At 38.4% G+C, this 22,533-nt stretch overlaps 1 protein-coding gene across 5 annotated transcripts; it reads right to left on the bottom strand.

Annotated features, from left to right (window-relative positions):
* Positions 1 to 5,309: 5,309 nt before the first annotated feature.
* il6st (interleukin 6 cytokine family signal transduce) lies at positions 5,310 to 21,433 on the bottom strand. 5 transcript variants are annotated; one of them, XM_080874431.1, is made up of 16 exons: positions 21,279 to 21,433; positions 20,811 to 20,885; positions 17,559 to 17,858; positions 16,577 to 16,724; positions 15,936 to 16,096; positions 15,596 to 15,747; positions 14,908 to 15,076; positions 14,499 to 14,578; positions 9,868 to 10,126; positions 9,197 to 9,364; positions 8,504 to 8,605; positions 8,082 to 8,228; positions 7,837 to 7,977; positions 7,512 to 7,608; positions 7,090 to 7,171; positions 5,310 to 6,121 (listed from the first exon to the last, which is right to left on the bottom strand). In XM_080874431.1, exons 2-16 carry the CDS (start codon positions 20,872 to 20,874, stop codon positions 5,507 to 5,509), a joined length of 2,685 nt encoding a protein of 894 aa, XP_080730557.1. In that variant the 5' UTR covers positions 20,875 to 20,885; positions 21,279 to 21,433; the 3' UTR covers positions 5,310 to 5,506. The 5 variants fall into 5 exon arrangements, with proteins under 5 accessions (XP_080730557.1, XP_080730559.1, XP_080730558.1 ...); XM_080874433.1 differs by having other exon boundaries at positions 17,559 to 17,855; XM_080874432.1 differs by having other exon boundaries at positions 21,396 to 21,432.
* Positions 21,434 to 22,533: the final 1,100 nt, after the last annotated feature.

Here is a 22,533-nt window from a genome sequence, read left to right as displayed (position 1 = left end):
GCCTTATTATTGGGCATACTTATCAGGGCTTCCTGGAGTTCACCTGGTGTCAGTGGTGAATCCAGTGCCATTGCTTGAGTGTCCAATAATTTTGGAAGAGTTATGTTGTCTAAAAATTTCCTTTTTAGACGGGTTTATTTGTGGTGAATACAACCTTTTATAGAAATCCCTGAAAATGTTGTTTATTTGTTTCGGGTCATATATTGTGTTCCCAGATGAATCTTGAACAGCACATGTAGTTGTTTTTTCTTTATTTATTTTTAGCTGGTTTGCTAGACCGGATTTATTGCTATGTTCATAATTTTGTAAGCGTAGTCTTTGTACTAAGAATTTTGGGTTTTTTTTTTTAAACAATTATCTCATTTAATTCTAGTTTTGTTTTGCGTATTTTGTTCAATGTTTCCTGATCTTGGTGGGACACATAGGCTTCTTCTAGGGAATATTTTTGTTTTCTTCTTTCTTTTTATGTGATGAGAAAGAAATTATTTTACCTCTCATCACAGCTTTCCCTGCTTGCCATAGAACAGAAGCTGATGTTCCGGGAATGTCATTATAGTCTAAATATAGAGTCCATTCTTTTTTAAAATATTTAATAAAGTCTTCATCTTTAAGCAGTGATGTATTAAATCTCCAGTTTTTACTTGGCGTAGTATTATTCTTGTGCATTAGTGTTAACGATACAGGAGCATGATCGCTGACAGCTATAGGGTGAATCTTAGTGTCTGAAATGTCACTCAGCAGTGAGCTGCTGACCAAAAAATAATCCAGATGAGAGTAGGAGTGCTGGACATGTGAGAAAAAAAGTATATTCCTTACTGTTGGGGTGAAGGGAGCGCCATGCATCGCAAAGGTCAAAGTCGCTCATATACTGTTTGTTTATATTTGTGGACTGCCAATTACGCTGAGTTCCTGCTGTATTGAGTCTATCCATTTCTTCATTTAGTCCAAGGTTAATAATTTTACACTCTGTGCAAGTCTGCAAATTTCTTTATTAAATCATAAGATTCTTAAATTCATCAAGTCTCTCTGTGCCTGGGTCCTCGTCACAAAACATGACATCACTGTTTTGTACATTTTAACACAATTGAATCCCCACATTTGTGAAAGAAAAGCAAAACACTTTTTTGAAAAGTCTGTAACAAAACCATCAAATCTGATAAAGGTTATTTAAATGCTGCTAAAGACTACTACTGCCAAAGAAGAATGGATTGGAATTAAAAAAAAAAAAAAAAACATATCCTAACCTTAATTACTGCGGGAGAATAATGAATGATGCTAACAGTGAGTAAAAAGTAAACTGAGCGCATTTTTTTGGACGGATTCACTTTTAATGTGTATGTATAATATAATACAGATACATAAAAATACACTCCAAAAATAGAAGAGTACAAAATATTATTAAAAAATTTGAAAAATTGAGACACCTTGACCTATGGTACAATGTATACAATGATCTTTACTGCAGATACTACTATGGCTCTGCAGATTTTTTTCTTTTCTTTTAACCTATGTCGCCTCACCTTGAGGTTGGTAAATCTGTCTATCACGTTTTGGTGGTCAAGTCTCTCAAGCATCTCTTTCTCTGCTGACATCACAGCCAGGTGCTGGAGTTTGCTTTGCTCTGTTTGTATTGTGTCAGGTCAGGTCAGGTCTCATCTCGTCTCATCTCAGGTTTTTTATGGTTCTGTTTAGGATCGTGTTTTTCTCTGCCTCAAGCCTTGGTTTTTTCATGCTCCTGATCAGTCCTCAGCTGAGCAACACTCCTGTCACAATTGTAGCAGCTCCCCCACAAAATATTTTTCTTGTGGCATCTGACAGTAGACTCATCTCTGTGCTTGTCCTGCTAGACCTCAGTGCAGCAATACTGTTGACCAGAATATTCTATTAGAACGAATAGAGCATGCTGTAGGTATTACAGGGACTGCGCTGCAGTGGTTTGTATCATATCTATCTAATCTCCAAATTTTTTCATGTAAATGGAGAGTACTCTTCACATACTAAGGTTAATTATGGAGTTACACAGGGCTCAGTGTTAGGACCAATTCTGTTTCTGCTTCACTTAGGCAGAATCATCAGAAGATGGCATACATTTTCACTGCAATGCAGATGACACAAAACTTTATCTATCTATGAGGCCAGATAACACACACCAATTAGTTAAACTGCAGGAATATCTTAAAGATATTCCTGCAGTTTAACTAGCGTTTAACTAGCATTTTAACTAGCGTTTAAAGCGTGGAAGTACTGACCTTACTTTGAGTTTGATTCCATAAAAAGTGACAAAAACATTAGCGTCCGTTGTGCGTGGGAAGAAAACTTCTTTTTACAGCAAAAAAACCCCTAAACAAGCACTGAGTGCACAACGACGTAATGGGAAATTCAGAGAAACTCACGGATTCTTCAACTGACTGCTGCAGCACACCTGCACCAGAGCACACCTCCGCCTACCCCACTCCTGCTTTACAGGTGAAAATAGAGCAACAGAACAGCTAGTCTTTGATTTTATTTATGTTCTGCTGTGTTTTACTTGCATCTATTTGAAAGACTGAGTGTAAACACAAAAAATATTTTATTTTATGTGCTGGAATGTGCAGAAAATAGGTTTAAATGTTAAACTAATTTAAGTCAGAGAATGTTGCATATAATTAAATTTTTGCTTGATGCATATAGGGAGTGCAGAATTATTAGGCAAGTTGTATTTTTGAGGAATAATTTTATTATTGAACAACAACCATGTTCTCAATGAACCCAAAAAACCCATTAATATCAAAGCTGAATGTTTTTGGAAGTAGTTTTTAGTTTGTTTTTAGTTTTAGCTATTTTAGGGGGATATCTGTGTGTGCAGGTGACTATTACTGTGCATAATTATTAGGCAACTTAACAAAAAACAAATATATACCCATTTCAATTATTTATTTTTACCAGTGAAACCAATATAACATCTCCACATTCACAAATATACTTTTCTGACATTCAAAAACAAAACAAAAACAAATCGGCGACCAATATAGCCACCTTTCTTTGCAAGGACACTCAAAAGCCTGCCATCCATGGATTCTGTCAGTGTTTTGATCTGTTCACTATCAACATTGCGTGCAGCAGCAACCACAGCCTCCCAGACACTGTTCAGAGAGGTGTACTGTTTTCCCTCCTTGTAAATCTCACATTTGATGATGGACCACAGGTTCTCAATGGGGATCAGATCAGGTGAACAAGGTGGCCATGTCATTAGTTTTTCTTCTTTTATACCCTTTCTTGCCAGCCACGCTGTGGAGTACTTGGACGCGTGTGATGGAGCATTGTCCTGCATGAAAATCATGTTTTTCTTGAAGGATGCAGACTTCTTCCTGTACCACTGCTTGAAGAAGGTGTCTTCCAGAAACTGGCAGTAGGACTGGGAGTTGAGCTTGACTCCATCCTCAACCCGAAAAGGCCCCACAAGCTCATCTTTGATGATACCAGCCCTAACCAGTACTCCACCTCCACCTTGCTGGCGTCTGAGTCGGACTGGAGCTCTCTGCCCTTTACCAATCCAGCCACGGGCCCATCCATCTGGCCCATCAAGACTCACTCTCATTTCATCAGTCCATAAAACCTTAGAAAAACCAGTCTTGAGATATTTCTTGGCCCAGTCTTGACGTTTCAGCTTGTGTGTCTTGTTCAGTGATGGTCGTCTTTCAGCCTTTCTTACCTTGGCCATGTCTCTGAGTATTGCACACCTTGTGCTTTTGGGCACTCCAGTGATGTTGCAGCTCTGAAATATGGCCAAACTGGTGGCAAGTGGCATCTTGGCAGCTGCACGCTCGACTTTTCTCAGTTCATGGGCAGTTATTTTGCACCTTGGTTTTTCCACACGCTTCTTGCGACCCTGTTGACTATTTTGAATGAAACGCTTGATTGTTCGATGATCACGCTTCAGAAGCTTTGCAGTTTTGAGACTGCTGCATCCCTCTGCAAGATATCTCACTATTTTTGACTTTTCTGAGCCTGTCAAGTCCTTCTTTTGACCCATTTTGCCAAAGAAAAGGAAAAGTAAGACAACATGCATGAAGAGGATGATGTGGACAAAATACTCATTTGCCTAATAATTCTGCACTCCCTGTAAAGTTAAAAGATTAAAACTGATAAAACAAGTTTAAAAAAAGAGACTTTGCCATTTGATTACATTTTGTATGATGGATTATACAGAAAAAGTAGAATTGGGCTGAAAGACCTTTCGCTTTATCACCTATTCAGGTTGTAAATCGTGTTTTTAAAAAGTAACTAAGTAACTAATTACTTTTGAAAATAAGTAATCAGTAAACTGGATTGCTTTTTTGGGGAAGTAATCAGTAATTAGTTACTGATTACTTTTTTCAACTAACTTGACCAACACTGCATATACCATATACACCTGATTATTGGAGTGCTGCAGAAATAGTTAATGAAAGGTTCTCCTTGCTCCACAGAGCAACGCTGAAATTCTGTCAGAGTGCCCATTAGGTTTTTAGTCACCTCCTTGACTAAGGTCCTTCTAGGATGATCACTCATATTAGGAAGTGTCCTGGTGTCCACAAACTTGTCTCACTGGGACTTCCAACATTTATAAAATGTAGATATAAATGTAAAGTTAGATTACTGGCTCCACTATATGCTGTCAATGTTCTACTTCCAGTGCAGCAGGAGGCAAGTAGTCAGCAAGAAACTCTGGAAGAGAGAATCCAGTTTCCTTCATCTCAGAATGTACCCCATAAGCAAGCAATTAGGCATCTCCCAGGTTACTTACGTGTGACTCAAAGCAGTTCATTGGAATGTCTAGCAAAAATAAAAAAAAACGAAGCTTACTGACTTCCCTTCATGTTTTATTGTTAAGCTTTAGCATGGTGACATTTGAAAAAGAAATACAATCAGCAGTGATTGATCAGAGCTGAAGCAATGCTGTTTATGACCACACGGTATTCCAAATTGTTTTAACATTGTGATACAACAAATTAAGATATAATGCTTGCTTTGACACAGCCTTAGGTGAGAAAACACATCTTCCAACAACATCTGGAATTAACATTAGGAAAACTGAAAAACAACAGTTTCAACATTTTAAGAGCTTCATGGTGCCTTTAATAAATGCAATAAAAACATAAGACTTTACATTCAGCTATAAACTGTCACTTAAAAATTAAAATTCAAGTGAGATTAAGGACATTAGGCTGCACTGAGCAGTCTGGCATGCCATTAGCAGTTTATGTTAGTATAAAATTGTATTTCGTCATTATGTTGAAGATGTTGTTTTATTTACAAAGAACTGGCTATGTAATTTTTCCTTGTGAGAGTAAAGCGTGCAAACGACAACCGCAAGCTCTAATTCACATTACTCTTTACAGTGTAATATAATGGGACTATTTACATTTGATTAAGTGCAAAAGATATACTGGGATTTGTTCAATACTTTAAATAAACACCCAGGACTAACAAAGGCACAAGACCACATATGTAGGTGATGCATGTATCAGACGAGCCATCTGAGTTCTTACTGTGGCCTGTAGCCACCCAGCTGAGGCATGTAGCTGGAGACCGGTGCTGGTATCCAGTCATCAGATTGGCAATCTGCAGGTGCTGTGTGTTCAGTGTCTTCTTCCAGGGGACAGAAGTCCAGCACCTCTTGCTGCTCCATCTCCAACGGGTTGAAGTCATTACTGTCGGTGGCATTTTCATTCCCTGCATTGTGAGTAAAGCAGGGCTGTCTCAGGAAACACTGTCTGCTGCCCTCCTGCACCATGGTGTCATGGTTCTCTTCACAGTCCAGCAGTGGCTGTGTGGACTCAGACCGTGAAAAAATGGACTGCTGGGGCAGAGAGCTTGGGTTCTGGCCCTTGTAACCACTGGAGGTGACTACAGAGGAGTACTGAATAGTGCTGGCCGTGGTGTCAGCCATATCACCACCCTCATCACTGTCAGACACACTCTGTCGAGGTGAGGACATGCAGGAGGAGCCACCGATTCCACTGCTGTGCTCCTCAGACAGATACTTGTCCTTTTTCAGAGGCAGACTTGCCTTGTCCTCCTCAAATACACACTTTGCATCACAAACATCCACATTAAGCACACTGATGCCAGATAGACAGTTCTCTCTTGGTGCCTCTGCCTGTAGAAAAAGAAAGCAAAAGAGAAATGCATCTGATTAAATACAAAACGGGACAGTATTAAGCTATCTACAGATAAAGACATATTAGTCAGTTTTAAAGCCTAATTTTGCCGTGCCACTGTAACTCAGTGCTTCAGCAGGCATCCACATGCCACTTGGCCAAAGTACAGCCCAGGTTCGAGTTCAAACCGTGGCCCTTTGCTGCAAGTTTTCCCCCTCCCTCACCACTTTCTTCTCTATCTGCACTGCTCCACTATCCAATAGAGGCAAAAATGTTTCAATAAAAAAAAGCTTGTTAGTTTGACACCTCTGTGCTTCCTCTCCTATGAAAGGGATTTGTAAATTAGGACACTATTAATGGGGTAATTCTTTTAGTCACTGGACCTCTCTGAAAGCTGTACCTGCAATGCTTTCAGCTGACATTTTATGCATGACACGAAACATGGAAGACAGTTCTTCACTCAGTACTCTGACCTTGTTGTATGAGGCAAGTGTCATTAGCTAACAGAAATGTCTATGCAGTGATGACAAACAGGGTTGAGAATGAGCAATCTGCTTTATGCAAGCAATCATTTGTGCTATGTCCTGGTGGTTTAATATTTTTTTTATTACCATTATTCTGGTCATGCTGACACACTAATGCAGGGGTGTCAAACTCAAATACACAGTGGGCCAAAATTCAAAACTGGAACAAAGTCGCGGGCTAACGTTAATATTTATTGAAAGATATTTATTCCTCCAGATATAAGAATGAATCTTTTCTTATGGACTCAAACACGTTTTGCTGAAAAACTGAATATGGAACAAACAAAGCTTAATACTAAACAATATATATATTAGCTGTATAATACCAGTAGGCCAGCTCTAATAGTAATTTGGTATGGCTTCGCCAAATTTGGCCTGCAGCCTAATTACATTTGGCCCGCGGGCCAGAGTTTGACACCTATGCACTAATGTGAAACTCTTACTTTCAAAGGATAATCTGGAGACCAGTTTCCAATGGTGCTATCTCCGGGATTTGGAATCTGAGGCCAAAAGTTGTCCTTGATCCTGTAGAAAAGAAAAAAACAAAACATACTTATATAGAAAAATACAATAACTCCAAAAATATTGAAATCACAGTTTCAGTGGAGCTATTATGATGAATATTGTGTATGAAGTAATGAATGTTTACAATTTTTAAGATTGGTATGCTCAAAATAAACTAGTATTATGTGCCTCATCCAATGACTAAAGTGCTGTACACCCAAAGGCACGTTAAAATGCCTGCAGTCTTGGAAAAGGTAAGATGCAACAAAGAGTAAATGGAAACCCTAGATGTACGTGTTCAGTTTACAGCCATTCACTGAGAGGCGGTAAACATCCCAAGAGATATTTATGGGTAACTTACACATCTTTTTTGCAGAAACAGAGCAGCATGGTCATGAGAACAACAAACAGAAACCCAAGGCTCACTCCTACCACAATGCCTTCAATTTCTCCTGGTGCTGTGAGGTGAAAAAGATATATAGATAAGACAAAGGGTTAACAGCAATTCAAAAACCAATGGTAAAAATCTAAACTTCAATTAGCCTCTCATCCAAGACGCTCCAGTAGCCTTCTTTTCAATCTCTCAAGATTACAACACCTCGATTGACTGAGACCCTACACAGACACTTTGGAAAAGGTAAAACTGACTTTGTGACATTTCTCAACTAGTTGGATCATGTACTGACCATATTTCAGAGTAGTGAACGAGTGGTTAGAGCCATTGACTGAGCCTCTGATAGTTGAAGCCTTTATCCAAATGTCATACTTTGTGTTGCGTGATAATGATGTCAAAGTGTATGAGGTGGTGTTAGCTGGCACAGTTATGCCTGCAAGAAAGAACAACAGAAATCAAAGGTTAGCCTGGCAATTGAGTGTTTTCATTTTAAAAAGCTAACCTAACAGTTCAGCACAACATGGAACCAGTAGATACCACGAGTTTCAGTCCCACTTCGATAGTATATTGTGTAGTTTGTGATGAAGCCGCGTCGTTTTATCAGAGGAATCTCATCCCACTCCAGCTTGGCTGTGTAACATCCTGGGTCACCACTCAGGTTAACAATAGGGCCTTGTGATGGAACTGTACAAAAAAATAAAAATAACAACAAACTGACTTTAAGAACATCTCTGTGGAAATAACTGATAGACAATATATAACTTGTCAAATGATTAATATAAAAATTTTGCATAGAATCATCAAATGCATTCTATACAATCTCGTTAAAATGACATTATAACGGTTATGGCGTTAACATCAATTTTACGAGATTAACAGCATTATTCAAATTATAATATCCACAACAATTCAAAATACAATGGTTTACTATTGATTAATTGACAAGTATGATCTCTTACCTCCTTGTTCAAAATAGGCTCGTTCAAGGACTGGCTTCCCAACCAGTTTGCCATATATAGGGTACACTGATATTCTGTATTGAACAAATTGCTTAAGGTCCCCTAGATTTGACATCAAGGTTAAAAAAGGGGGGAAAAGCACTCTTTAATTAATAGCAATCTTATACAACATGCAGTTAGAGTAAAGCAACAGAAGCTATTAGTATTAGCAGCCATAGTAAAAGTTAACTTAAAGGTTTTGCTTTAAGATCCGCTGCAGTGTATGCAAAATATATTAATTCCTTGTTACAAGAGAATACTTTCTTGCTTTAACAAGGTTGTATTAAAGTCACTATAACATATTTATCATTTGTGTTGCTTATCAATAAGAAACTTGACTCTTTATAACGCCATATCATTATCATTAAACAATGAAATCAGAGACTAGCTTTTTGACTCCACCTTTTTATCGCTTTTTAAAAAGATCTACCTAAAGTGCCATCTGCACAGTACAGTCAGTCTCCTTTTTATGACAGCTCAAACTAAACAACAGCTTCAACAACAGCCATGACACGAGAGAGATTTTATGATGGGTGCCATATGCCTTTAAACAACTAAATGAACATTCTCCAAACGTGGTTATTCCATATTTCTTCAAGAGGGTTGTACAACAACTTTTTGTTTCCTAAACCCTCAGAAAAACAGAAAAAATACCTTTAATTGCAGTGTAGTTTGTTTTTCCATTTTCCCTCTGCCAGTTTCTCTCACCATCACTGTCCCATTCCACCACATACTCGGACACTGTTCTGTTAGGGGGTTTCCATGAAAGAAACAGCTGACCGTTATGGGACTGTACCTCCGTTTTTTCCACTGCAGGAGGTTCTGTAACAGACACACACACACATGAAATAACAAATATAACCATAGCCCAATTTGTCATACATTGGGTCTTGATTTGGACCAGACTTAGTGAATAAACTACATTTAGTAAATTATAAAACTCATCTGACCTCGAGTTAAAACCTGCTAAGAACTTTGAGTTAAAGTTCTGAAATTATCTACTATGTGTATACTAGGCATATAATCATACATTACTCACACCACTATACTGATTCTGTTAACTGCAGTTTTATACCTGGGGCTTCGCAAACAGCTGAGAGTTAAAAATTATGATCATAAACCACATGGCATCCTGGTTCATGGTTGCTGCTGGGTCCCTTTGGATACCATCGTACGTCTCTGTTACTGTTACTTATTAATCAAGAACATTCTAATTTGTGTGTGTGATTTTATGCCGAAAATATTATCTGGACTGCTTTAGATTATATGTCACAGTTGTGTCTAAATGTCACGCCTGTAAATTCAAGGTCAACATGGACACTTACCCCGTGTTTTGCGGGAAATGATCAACTTTGCCTGAGGAGATGCCCCCACAGAATTTATGGCTGTGACATACACGGTCACAGACTCCTCATCATCCAAGGTAATCGTTTTTAGTGGAGTGATCTGTTTTTTACTTGAGCTGCCATCTGTCAGACTTCTGTTCACTGGAATAATCTCCCAAGTTCCATTCCTGATACTATCCTTTTGTTTCTCAATCGTTATGTTAAATCTTCTTATCCTCCCATTGGAAAACTCTGGATCCTGGATGAGCAAAGTTGCAGACAGTATGCAGACAGTTCTCATTATTACACAAAAACAACCAACATGACTGCTAGCCCTTGGCTGGCCCTTAAAAATGCATCCCTTTAGAGCCCTGGGGACCAAAAATGGTCCCGCCCCAAAAGTGCAATAAAAAGATTATATATTCATATTTTTTTCCACTTTAAATTGGTCAGTCTTTTAAAACTACTTCTCCCTGAAATATTCATATAAAGTTTTAATTATATTTTCGTTGTTTTAACCCTTTAAATCTCAGTTTTATTACATGAGCGCCCTGTTTTTTTTAGCTCCAAAAAACAAAAAACTAAATATTTTCCAAAAAAAACATTTGAAGTAATATTTGTTTGTTATTATAATTAGGCCTTTAGATGGACCAAAGATTGGCACTAACATTCATTTCGATCCACTTTTATTTTTTTTGCAGGAGCGCATTTCATAAAATGCACACACTATCGGTCCTAATCGACCACGCCCAAAAAAGTGCTATAAAAAATTTATATATTAATATTTTATTCCACTTTAAATTAGCCAATCTTTTAGACCTACTTCTCCTTGAAATATTCATGTCAAGTTTTAATTACATTTCGCGGATTTTAACCCTTTATATCCCGGTTTCGTCACATGAGCGCACTGCTTTTTTTGCCCCAAAAAACATAAAACTTGAATATTTTCCAAAAAAAACCATTTGAGGTAATATTCAATTGTTATTATAATTAGGCCTTTAGATGGACTAAAGATTGGCACCAACATTCATTTCGATCGCCTTTTTTTTTTTTTTTTCAGGACCAGAAAATGGTCTCCGGGCGGCAAATGCTCCTCCTCTAGGCCGAAATAAGTGCATGTTGCCGGGGTAAGTCGCGACGATCACCGGGGCACGATCACCGGGGACTGCTTTTTCCAGCCCACACGTCCGATACCACGTGACAACAAATACGTCATTTCCTGATGACTAAAAAAAAATGCACCCTCTCATGGTCCTATCGAGCGTATCGAGGCCAGGTTTGAGAACAACACAAACCCAAGGCAGGTCTGGGAGGGCATCAGGGCTATCACGGACTACAAAAGAAGAACACCATCACCCTCAGCCGACAGTTCTACTCTGGCTGAGGATCTAAATCTCTTTTATGCCCGTTTTGACAGGGAGAACACTGACCCTGTCCTGTCCCCTCTCCCCTCAACCGACCCTGCTCTGGTCCTGAGCACTCATGAGCTGAGGCGTGTGTTCCGGAGCATTAACACCAGGAAGGCGGCCGGGCCGGATGGAGTGCTGGGCCGGGTGCTAAAAGACTGTGCTGCGGACCTGGCGGACGTCTTCACCTCTATATATAACACCTCGTTGTCCTGTTCACTGGTACCATCCTGTTTCAAAGCAGCAACCATCGTTCCCATCCCAAAACAGTCAAATGTCACATGTCTGAACGATTTCAGACCTGTGGCACTCACCCCCATTCCCGCCAAATGCCTGGAGAGACTGGTCATTAAACACATCAGAGCTGCTTTTCCACCATCCCTGGACTCGCACCAGTTTGCATACAGGGAGAACCGGTCAACCGAGGATGCGATCGCCACAGTGCTGCACACATTACTGAAGCACTTGGAACACAGGAACACCTATGCACGGCTCCTCTTTGTAGACTACAGCTCGGCTTTTAATACCATCCGGCCATACAAACTCCGTCCCAAACTCCACCAACTGGGACTTAACTCCTCTCTGTGCAACTGGATTGTGGACTTCCTCACTAACCGTAGACAGAGTGTCAGAGTGGGTAAGAACACCTCTTCCACCCTTGTGGTCAACACCGGTGCCCCTCAGGGGTGTGTTCTGAGCCCTCTGCTATACACTCTCTTCACCCATGACTGTATTTCCTCCTGCGTGTCCAATCTCATTGTTAAGTTTGCAGATGACACTACAGTGCTCGGACTTATATCCAACAATGATGAGACAAACTATAGGACAGAGGTGCAACAACTAGAGTCATGGTGCCACGACAATAACTTGGTCTTAAACACCAAAAAGACCAAGGAGATCATTGTAGATTTCCGGAAGAGGGGTCATAACAACCATCTGCCTCTCTTCATTGGCAGTGAGGCGGTGGAGAGGGTGAGCAGTTTTAAATTCTTGGGGGTAACTGTGACCGAGGACCTGTCCTGGGGCAACCATATCACCTCAGTTGTACGGAAGGCCCAACAGCGCCTCTACTACCTGAGGAGACTGCGGAGCGCACACATTCCCAGATCTCTGATGTTGAACTTCTACAACTGTGCCATCAGCAGCGTTCTGACGTATGGATTTCTAGTGTGGTTCCCCAGCTGCACCAAGGCCGATCAGCAAGCACTCCAGCGGGTGGTGAAAGAAGCTGGCAGAATTATTGGAACAAGTCTGCCAGAGATCAGTAACATCTTCCCCACTCGCTGTCTGAGGAGGGTGCACAGTATCCTGCGGGACCAACATCACCCTGCGCGCCACCTTTTCCATCTGCTGCCCTAAGGGAGAAGGTACAGGTCTATACAGGCCAGAACATCCAGACTGGCCAACAGCCTGTATCCACAGGCTGTGAGGCTCCTGAACTCTCTGCCCCCCTCTCACGGACAATAACCATATCCAACTTCTTAATAGCAATGAACTGGTCTGCATTGGTGCATCATATCTTTATTCTCTTCCCCCTCCTGCCCCCCCCCCCCCCCTCTTTCTTAAATAGATAACTATCATATCTGATATCATATCTCACAGTACAATAATATTGAATGGGTTGCATTGTTGTATTTTGTCATGTTTCTCAGGTCTTTGTCTGAATTTCTACGAACATTATTGCTAAGGATTGTCTTATTGCATTGGAGTCACACTGGGTTAAATATGTACACTTGGGTTTTAAGGGGTATTTATTATTTTCTTCTTTTTTTGGGGTTGTATGGAAGCCCCAAACGCAATTTCATTGTTCTTGACAATGACAATAAATAAATAAATACTAAATACTAGGGACCAAAAAATGGTCCCGCCCGATCAGCGGGCGAAGCCGCTGCTGCACGCCGGAAATGAGGCTTCATTTCCGGCAGGTCTGTCCAAGCAGCCCGCTGTTTTCCAGCAGGGATCAAATGTGGAGCAAGGGCGCCACCCGGTGGACAAATAAAAAAATTACAACTCTAAGGCTCATAGACCAAAACGAAAGGGAAACATAAGTAATCACCAAGACATTAACGGTAATAATTCTGCAGTGAAAAATAGCGTTTATAATGGAAGTCAATGGGCCAAAAATGGTCCCTAGGGCTCTAAGAGGATGTGTATTGTTAGCTTAGCCACTGAAGCTAATTTAAGGAAGTCAGACTTGAATTTTGAAATGAAATTATGCCAAACTTTTTTTTAGAGAATTTGGCTATATTCCATTCAACACAGTGCAAATGGCTTGTAACTGAAAAACTAAAGGGACCAAAAATGGTCCCAGGGCCTAAGAAGGGCTAGCATAAATGCTAAAAAAAAAACCAAAATGCCAGTGTGTCTATGAAACAAAATTATTTATGTTATTTATCACACTGAACAGTGTGTTCAATAGAGCCCGACAGATAAATCTGTGGGGCCAATATATTGGCTGATATTAGTTACTTGCCAAAATTTTGGTATAGCCACAAATATCAAATTATGCCTTAAAAAATAAACAAGAGATGAGAGAAACACCCTTTATCTATGTTAACACTGTTGATGTTACAATATGTAACTTGCCTGTTAGTAGCATATATTTGAAAAGCAAACATATGCAATTACAACAACTGGTGCAAAGTGCAAATCTACAACTTGGTGTGACAATAAAATAAGATGATTTTTAAACTGGATTGTTATATTATCCGAATAAGGCTATACATAAAAATTAAGGAAATCTTTAGTGTGTCTGAAAGAAAAGAACAAATATTATTAAATGACCTCTCGTATTCCAATTTTTAAATCTGTTATTCAAACCATTGACTATATCCAGGACTATATCGCAATCTGTCCAACTCATTCATTCTATTCTGTTAAAATTTTATTGATCTAGCCATTCATCAAACGCTTGCTATAATGAATAAAATATTTTAACTATAATTAACTATACTGAAGACTATGAAAATAGTCTATGACAGTCTGTTCTAACATGTTGGCTGTGGTGAGTTAGGGTTGGCAGCAATAGTTCCTTTTGTTTGTGTTTTTAACTGGTTCAGTTCAGTTAAAAATGTATCTAAATGTTTTGGTCCATCTGTAGAATGTCTATCATTTATGTTAAACCTTTCATGTCAAATAAATTCTAATGCTTTGTGCTTATGACAACAGGAGTATTGTTAGATAAAACTGTTTTTAAATGTTAAATTGAATGTGATGGAAATTTACCTTACAAATGAACTCAATTTGTCGTTTATTTAGGCCTTCCTCCGACGTGATTATCCATACATCTGGTTTACTTTTTGGTACTAGGTAAAAGAAAAAGAACAGAATATTAAATCTTTTAGTTTATCAAAAGGACAAAAGAACCCGTAAACACATGGGTGGACAATGTATGCAGTTTCACAGGTTCAGTAAATCTTCTCACTGCCAGAGGTTTTTATTTTCAATCTTTATGCTTTTGGATACAAAAAGCTCTTGAGGACTTCAGAGTCTGAATAGTTTATTCATCGTGTATAACATAGTATTAAGTGAACAATTTATTAATCATAACTGTGCTAATTGTCTGTAGCAAAATATTTCATTTGATGAAATGCTTTTACTGAAACTAGTCCGAACTGGAATTCATAATACTCACAATCCTCTGGTGTTCTCTCGGTAACGTTGCTACTCCAGTCACTCCAGTAACCACAGTGCTTGTTATTATTATTATATTTGCACCGTACCTGAGTGACATAAACTGTGTCTGGTTGCAGGTTCTGGAGTCTAAAGGACTGTATATACCTCGAAGTGTCTGCCAGAGGTACCTAAAAACATAAACCATATGTCACTTAAAAATAAAACAAGAGTTAATATGTACCAGTCTGAGAAGAATCACATTTAAAATATTAAGACTCTAAGATTTCAGCAAATACAGGACCCTCTTGCTTTGAGGCAACAGTACTAACCACAGAGCCACTGTGTTACCATTTGAGCACCTTGAGCAAGTGCTACAAAGATAAAATGGTGTACACACTGTACAGGGACACTGTAGAAGGTTGTATAGAACACAAAAAAAACATATTACTGTGCTAAAGTAAACCTTCATTCTCAATCACTCTCAAGAGCTTTGTGGAGAACAGATTCAACATGTCATGAAACTAAATCAGATTTTCTTAAAATTGTCAGTAATACAATTTCTGCAGATTTGTTCATTAATACATAACACAACACTGGAATCTTAACTGATTTACAGGTTTACACAATAGTTTGAATCTTTTAGAAATATGGTAATATTGTCTTTTACAATGGCAATTTTTGATGGAAGGGTATACAAACATACTTACATAAAACCACTTTTGAGATCCCAATGGGCAGAATCTAATTTCATATATCGTTTCCAGATAACTTTTATCAATAGAAGAATTCCAGCTCATCACAAGGGAGGTGGGAAAAACTGCCTCTGAAATGACTGCGACGGATGGAGGCTTTGTTTTTACTGTCACACACACACACACACACACACACACACACACACACACACACACACACACACACACACACACACACACACACACACAGAATTCAAGACAATCAACATCACTTAATCTGAATATACGTTTTAGACTACTGGCTCAGAACATGCAAATATGTTAAACATAATAATCAAATGTACTATTTACTTACCAAAGCAATTAGCAAGCTTTATCAGATGTTCAGACTCTTCTTTTCCAAGTTCATTTTGTGCCACCACCCAAATCTCCAGTTCCATATGATGAGGAAAGAGATTCAGATCCACTGTGGTTTTGTTTACTGGCCCTAATATTGATGCAGTATAAATTTTATCACTAAAAAAAGAAGTAGAAGACAATTTACTTGACAGTAAAACCTACACAAAGCTTGACAACTGGTATTCATTACTAGTTTAAAAAGTCACATTACATTTAGGTGGCATAATGGTGCAAAGATTTGCACAATCAGGGTATGCATGGTCTCTTTGCCCCTGCATGGGTTCTCTTGAGGTACTCTAGCTTCCTCCCACAGTCCAAACACATGCATGTTAGATTAAGTGGTCAGGATAAATTACCCCCTATGTGTCAAGGTGCCCATGTTTCGTGTGTTCATATTTGATTGTGGCCGTGTGGCTATACAACTTGACACTGACAGACATTACATGTTTAAATTGTCCATACCAGGAACATAAAAATGTAATACAACACTACTGTGATGAGCTGGCTTTAACATACAGCTTGACTTAGTTTCACCATAATGAATGAAAAACAGAATTGTAAACAAAAAAAGTAATGATTCATGAAGCGTGTACTCACCCCGTTTGTCTAATAAACAGTGTATAATTTGTAGGGACAGCTTCCGTTTGATGTCCTACTGCTTCCCACTGACATTTGATGTTTGATGAGATAGTGTCGCTCTCCTGAACTGCTATACAGGACAGATTCTTTGGCTTCTCCGGGCGATCTGATATTTAAACAAAACAAAAACTAAACTCACAAAGTTTATCTCTGCATGCCACAAAATTACAATTTTCAGTGCATTTTTTCTGTATCATTATCAGGTGGTTTATATATATATATATATTAAATTTAAATTCAGCTTACAAATGAGGACAAAATAATTACCCCTTTATGAAATTCAAAGTTTTTATCAAAGTTTTGCTGTTTGCTTTTTAACAGAGAAAGGGATTTTCAACATAGTATTTCTTAACAGACTAGTTTTATTTAGAAAACAGCATTAAGTATTTATATTAGCCCACAATAAGAAGTATTTCACCCCCCAAAAATAAATAAATACTGGCAACGGCCAGTGGTACCCTTCAGCCTCCAGATACATCTATGGTATCAACGTTTCTCCCATTTTAAACACTACAGCCAGATGAACATTTTTGGCATTTCCTTGCCTGTATGATTCAACATACATCAAGACAACACTACAGGCTGTTTTCTCCAAAAAATGATACACAATTGACTAATAGCATCAGGGTTAATCATTTTAACCCTGGTATTAGTTTGTCTTAACTAATTTTGTTTCTGTGTGCAAAGTAAAATAATATAGATATCCAAAATAAAACCAAGATATTTGGAAAAGCTGTGTTTCACAGCACTTGGAAAATACTTGAATACTTGAAAATTAAATTTTCATAGGGGGGCTAATAATTCTGTCATCATATACTATTGGAAACACAGAAAGGAAAACAAACTACTGTTATCACAACCGATCGAAAAAAAAAAGAGTTATAGCTGCATTTGGGTAAAAACAGCAATAGATTTTCAAGTTATGACAATAAGAACTTACAGCCTTTCCTCAGCCAAATCCCATGAGTAAATTTGCCCCTGTTTAGGACAACATAGTGTGACTCTGTCTTGCAGCTGCAAAATAACCATTCAGACTTTTCACTTCTGATGGTGACAGTGACATTAAGTGCTGAACTGTTGATCTTGATGTAATGTTCTTTGGGTATAATTTCAGAAAGCTTCCAGTAGAGATCATCTGCTGTGACTTCAGTTGTGTTGTTGATCATGCAGATAGCTGTCAAGTTAGACCCAATCTGAACCACTGGAGACTGTGGGGCTATCACCAAATGATAGTCGTCTTCTGAAGGTCAAAACAAAAAACCAAACACACACACAAAAAAAAAGTAAACCCACATGCAGAGTAAAACTCAGAAAAATATAGCTGATGAGCACTGTGCTTGTGTCAGCAACAAGATTATTAATACATTTCTGTGAGTCTGAGCCATCAAATTACCCACAGTTCCTGTCACAGTCTAAGCAATACAACCACAATAGGAACATCTGCTGCTAAGTGTGATGAGACGTGACCACATTCCTCTTTTTAATGCAACATTAAACTCCGCCTGTCACGGCAACATGGACACACATGGTGTCCATGGTTATACCAAGTCAGAAAAATAATCATCTTTTACACTAGTTACAGTACAGCACAATGTCTTTACAGTCATTACATAATTAACATTGCAGTTACAATTTCCCAACTTTTGGGATATATAAGGTTGAGGTGGAGGTGGGCATAGCTAAAACGTTGTGCTCATCATGCTGGCTTGTAACTAGCTTCCCTGAAACAGAGAAAGCTGGAGGGATTCTGATGGCCCCCAAACATCTGTACATATGAAGTACAAAATTATTTAACCTTTACCATAAATGCTTATTTTTTTTGCGCATCATTCACGCTTACGTTTGAAATCATCAAACAAACTGTATTTTAAACAAAGAAAACCCAGGTAAATACAAAATTGATTTTGTAAATTATTTGAATTATAAAGGAAATAAAGATATCAAAACCAACAAGGCCCTATGTGAAAAGGTAATTGCCTACGAACCTAATAGCTACCTGTGCCACCATTGGGAGGAAGAACTTCAATATAATGTTTGCACTATCTCAGTTCTTGATAAATTATGAATTAACTGTGATTAATCATATGTTTCAGAAAGCTGAGTTTAATTTCGGTGGTCACACCCAGATCGATAAAAACCAACAAAAATAGAACTTGTTTGACAGAGCGAGGCAGGCTAAAAGATCTCAAAACAAAGCAAAAATGTCAGAAATCAGGAAGGGGCCATATACATTCTCAGAGAATTGTAATTCTTTAGGTAGTGAAGCTAGTCTTCCCTAATCATTTGGGAAGCATTAGCTGCCAAATCTGCTGCCAATTTACAAAGACAATAGGAAGAGCTTTAACCATCACTTCATTTCAAAGGTAGAGGTGGAGTAAGAAACCATCAATTTTCTTCTGTAAAGAATAACATACAGAAACTGAGCAGAAAAACAATGATATGACAGAAAAAATTGACACCAACAAACACAACAGACACAAGGCTGGAGAAAAACAACAGACAAAAAAGAAACATCTCTTTTGATGTGTCATCACAGACAGCCATGTGTCTGTAGTAGGTAGCAAACTATCATTAATTTCTTCATGCAAAAATAAATAAACAAATAAACCGACTGATCAAGATTTTTTTTTACTAATTAATTTTAGGTCCTGTTAGGTCTCACACTGCTCTTCTGTCTATCTCTCCTTTCCATATGCTGCTCCCCATCTTACCTGAGCTTGTCTGTTTCAATATCAACTGCATGTGCTTTTTCTCACTTGTCCTTACTAACCATATGTAATAAAAAAAAATTTGTAAAACTATATATGTGTTGTATTTTCAACTTTAACTTTTTAATTAGAATTCTCTGTCCAGAGGCCTGCTCTTTTTTTTCTTTAAATCACCTCAATTCTTCAATTTTGAAAAGTACAGTTTATCTCAGCCTTTACAAAAAAGGCCTGCAGAGGTAAAGTTAAAACAAAACACTTCATTTGCATTTTGAACTGGTACACAATGTCAATGACAAAACACTGTTTCCACTCTCACATTAGTTGGATAGAACCAGTGTCTAGATGACTAATTAGATAATTCATTCAAATAAAGCCAGTGTTACATGTAGCACAACTGCTCAGAACTGATTCTGAGTCTATTTTTTGTATGATTTGGCTTGCCTCAGCCTTTCTGTCCTGTTTCCCTCCTTAAATGTGGCTTATTGATTGTGACCATTACTGATGAGGTTTCAGCAAATAGTAGATTGATCACCTGATCAGGTCTTTGCTGGATTTTGTTTCTTCTATTTTTAAGGAAATAATTTTCAAACACTCTTCAATTACTGTAGATAGTGTTTTAGGACTGTCACTTCTTTTGTCCTCCACTGTCCACCAACCTGGCAACTTAAAATAGGCTCTTTGCTAAGTTGTCTGTTATGTGTAGACAACACTAAGTTAGGTGCCTTTTTATATTTGAATGATTTAGTGTTAAGGGTCTTAACAAAGAAAAGAAACAACCCTCTTATGATAATGGCCAGGAACAAAGACTGGACTGAAAATGAAAGTGAAATGAGTGGGGGGGGAAGCAGCCAGTGCTTAGGGAAAACTGTAAAAGACCATCAGAAAGCCAGGGGAACTAATGCTTAAAGATATGTCAATAAAAATGAGTACAAAATCTGGTTCTCTAGAACCACAATATAAAGAAATAAGCAATGAATCAAGATTATTCGCTCTATCACCGCCACAAAACACACATGCTAGGACACAAGGAATCAGATGAGAAAGCTCTATTTTGTGCATCATCTTTGCAGCACTAAAGAAAGGCTTTTATTAGGTAACAACTGCATCACCTCTAAAATAACCCTTTGGTCCACATCTCACATGAAGCTGCATCGCCGTTTTCCCTTTGACAGATAATAATTCTCAAATATGTAATCAGCAATGTTTACTAGTACTTGTATTTATTACTGAGCTGATATCAATTCAGCCAGTATTTTTTACTCACAATTGAATTACCTTACCTTGAACGTGGTAAAATATGCTTAAAAAAACCTTCTGAAAGTGTGTTATTATACCCACACTGGGGCAGCAGGAAATATGACACTAAAAATGTTGTCAAAAACAATCTACATTCTGAGTGTCCATTTTGATTCATTCTTGCGTGTATACTAAAAGATAACACTCCCCAGTGACTAAAGATGAATTGTACTGTTGATGATACTGACCAGCAGCGAGAACAGAAGCCAGCCAAGCTAAAACCCACAGATGGAGCACAGCCGCAGAGACCATGATGACAACGACTATATAGAAAGACAAAAATAAATAAATAACACCAGTTAGGAAAGAATTGTATCTGTTTTGTTTCAAACACACAACTTCGCAGCTTGTTTTAGCATCATCGTATCGTACAGCGTTGAGTTAATTAAACTGAATAATCATTTACTGAGTTTTTCATACGTTTAGTAATAACTGTAATACCACAGTAATAACAGTAATAACTGTGATACTAATAATGTGGCAAAGACACTTAAATTTAGGATTTCATTACGATGCTACGAAACAGCAGCTAGCGTCGATGCTAGGAACCCATGTCCACGGCAGTCACGTCGCATTAGCCAACGAACTCACATTGTCATTCCTGCTAATTGTAGTGTTTCCACAAAAACAATCAAAAGAAATCGGTCATAACTTACGTAAAAGTTATCCGTTACTGTCCTTGTACAATGCTGGTTAGCCGCGTAGTATATTTATGTACACCCAGCAAGTGTCTAGACAACTTAAACAATTTTTAGATACCATTTCTCGCTCACCGTGCGTCTGGTTCTTGGTATAAGACCACCCACTTCCCGTCAAAGGTAAGCCTGTGTCGCAATAGGTTACGTAGCGGCGCTACTCATTAGCCGATCTCACAACGTCGTGATGGCCCTAAACCATTTCTGCTGTGTGTCTGCCATATTGACTAAGCGTTTTGATATCTGGTGAAGTGCACTCGTGACTAAATGCTGTTTGCTGATTTTACAGACAAACTGTCAATTAAACAACTTTGACGAATCGGAGACTTTTGCTGTGTGTGTTTGGTGGGACTTGCGCTCTTATTTCCCGTATGTCTCCGCCTTTCGCCTTCAGAACAAGAATACACAACATCAGGAATCCCTTGGCACTGACTTTAGCTACATGACAAAGCAGCATGATATTCCTGATCCGTTGGAAATTGGAATTAGTCACTCTTTGTTAGACCCTTGTCAAACAACAGGCTTTACATACTGTGCAAGGCATTGATGAGAAGTGTGGGAACAGCACATTAACATGCCTACGGACAGTTTCTAAAAGGAAGTACACTAATGTAAATAAAAGCAGAAGCTTATAATCATATGTTAAGAGCCTCCTTCTGCTTGCTGCAGAATCATTTACATTTACTTTTAATATTATATATGCAAATGATACAGTTTTATATGTAGTAAGAAGTTTTCATAGATTTTATCGATAGTTTTAATAAATGAATATTTAGAAGACGATAACTATAGACGAAGCTTTCAGGATATAAAAAAGGATACAAGTCTCTACTTGCCTTTCTACAAAATCGCTGCAGGGCACTGAAGCTGGTTTTATGATCCCGCAAACTTGGCCGTCCCCGTACACTTCTGACAGAAGCGGAATTTATGGTTAAGCAGGTAACCCATTTGCTGTCCACATCACTCCAGGGAGCTCGACCATAAAAGCAGCTTGATCGTGTATTGTCTGGGCATTGGCTGGGTCTTTTGTGGTGTTACTTGAAGAGACTGAGAGGGAAAAGATTAGAAATGAGTATCCTCACAATTTTTAGTGCTCAACAGAAGTTTTAAAAAAACAACTTAAATATTTTCCAAATCTCACTAGTGGTTATAAAACGCATTTTTTCTGTGGTTTTAATTATAATGCCCCAACAGGGACATTTTCAGGTAAAAGGTG

This window comes from Rhamphochromis sp. 'chilingali' (genome assembly GCF_963969265.1).
Source record: "Rhamphochromis sp. 'chilingali' genome assembly, chromosome: 2".
Taxonomy (NCBI): domain Eukaryota; kingdom Metazoa; phylum Chordata; class Actinopteri; order Cichliformes; family Cichlidae; genus Rhamphochromis; species Rhamphochromis sp. 'chilingali'.
The sequence above is the reverse complement of the archived record's forward strand: the minus strand, read 5'-3'. Positions and strand labels throughout refer to the sequence as shown.

What these genes read in the sequence shown, in the direction of transcription:
- il6st (XM_080874431.1), bottom strand. Translation starts at nt 20,874, where the DNA reads ATGGTCTCTGCGGCTGTGCTCCATCTGTGGGTTTTAGCTTGGCTGGCT. An exon ending in AAAGCTTGCTAATTGCTTTG is followed by an intron (nt 15,748 to 15,935) that starts GTAAGTAAATAG and finishes TGTGTGTGACAG; the next exon opens with TAAAAACAAAGCCTCCATCC. An exon ending in CGAGAGAACACCAGAGGATT is followed by an intron (nt 14,579 to 14,907) that starts GTGAGTATTATG and finishes TCTTTTACCTAG; the next exon opens with TACCAAAAAGTAAACCAGAT.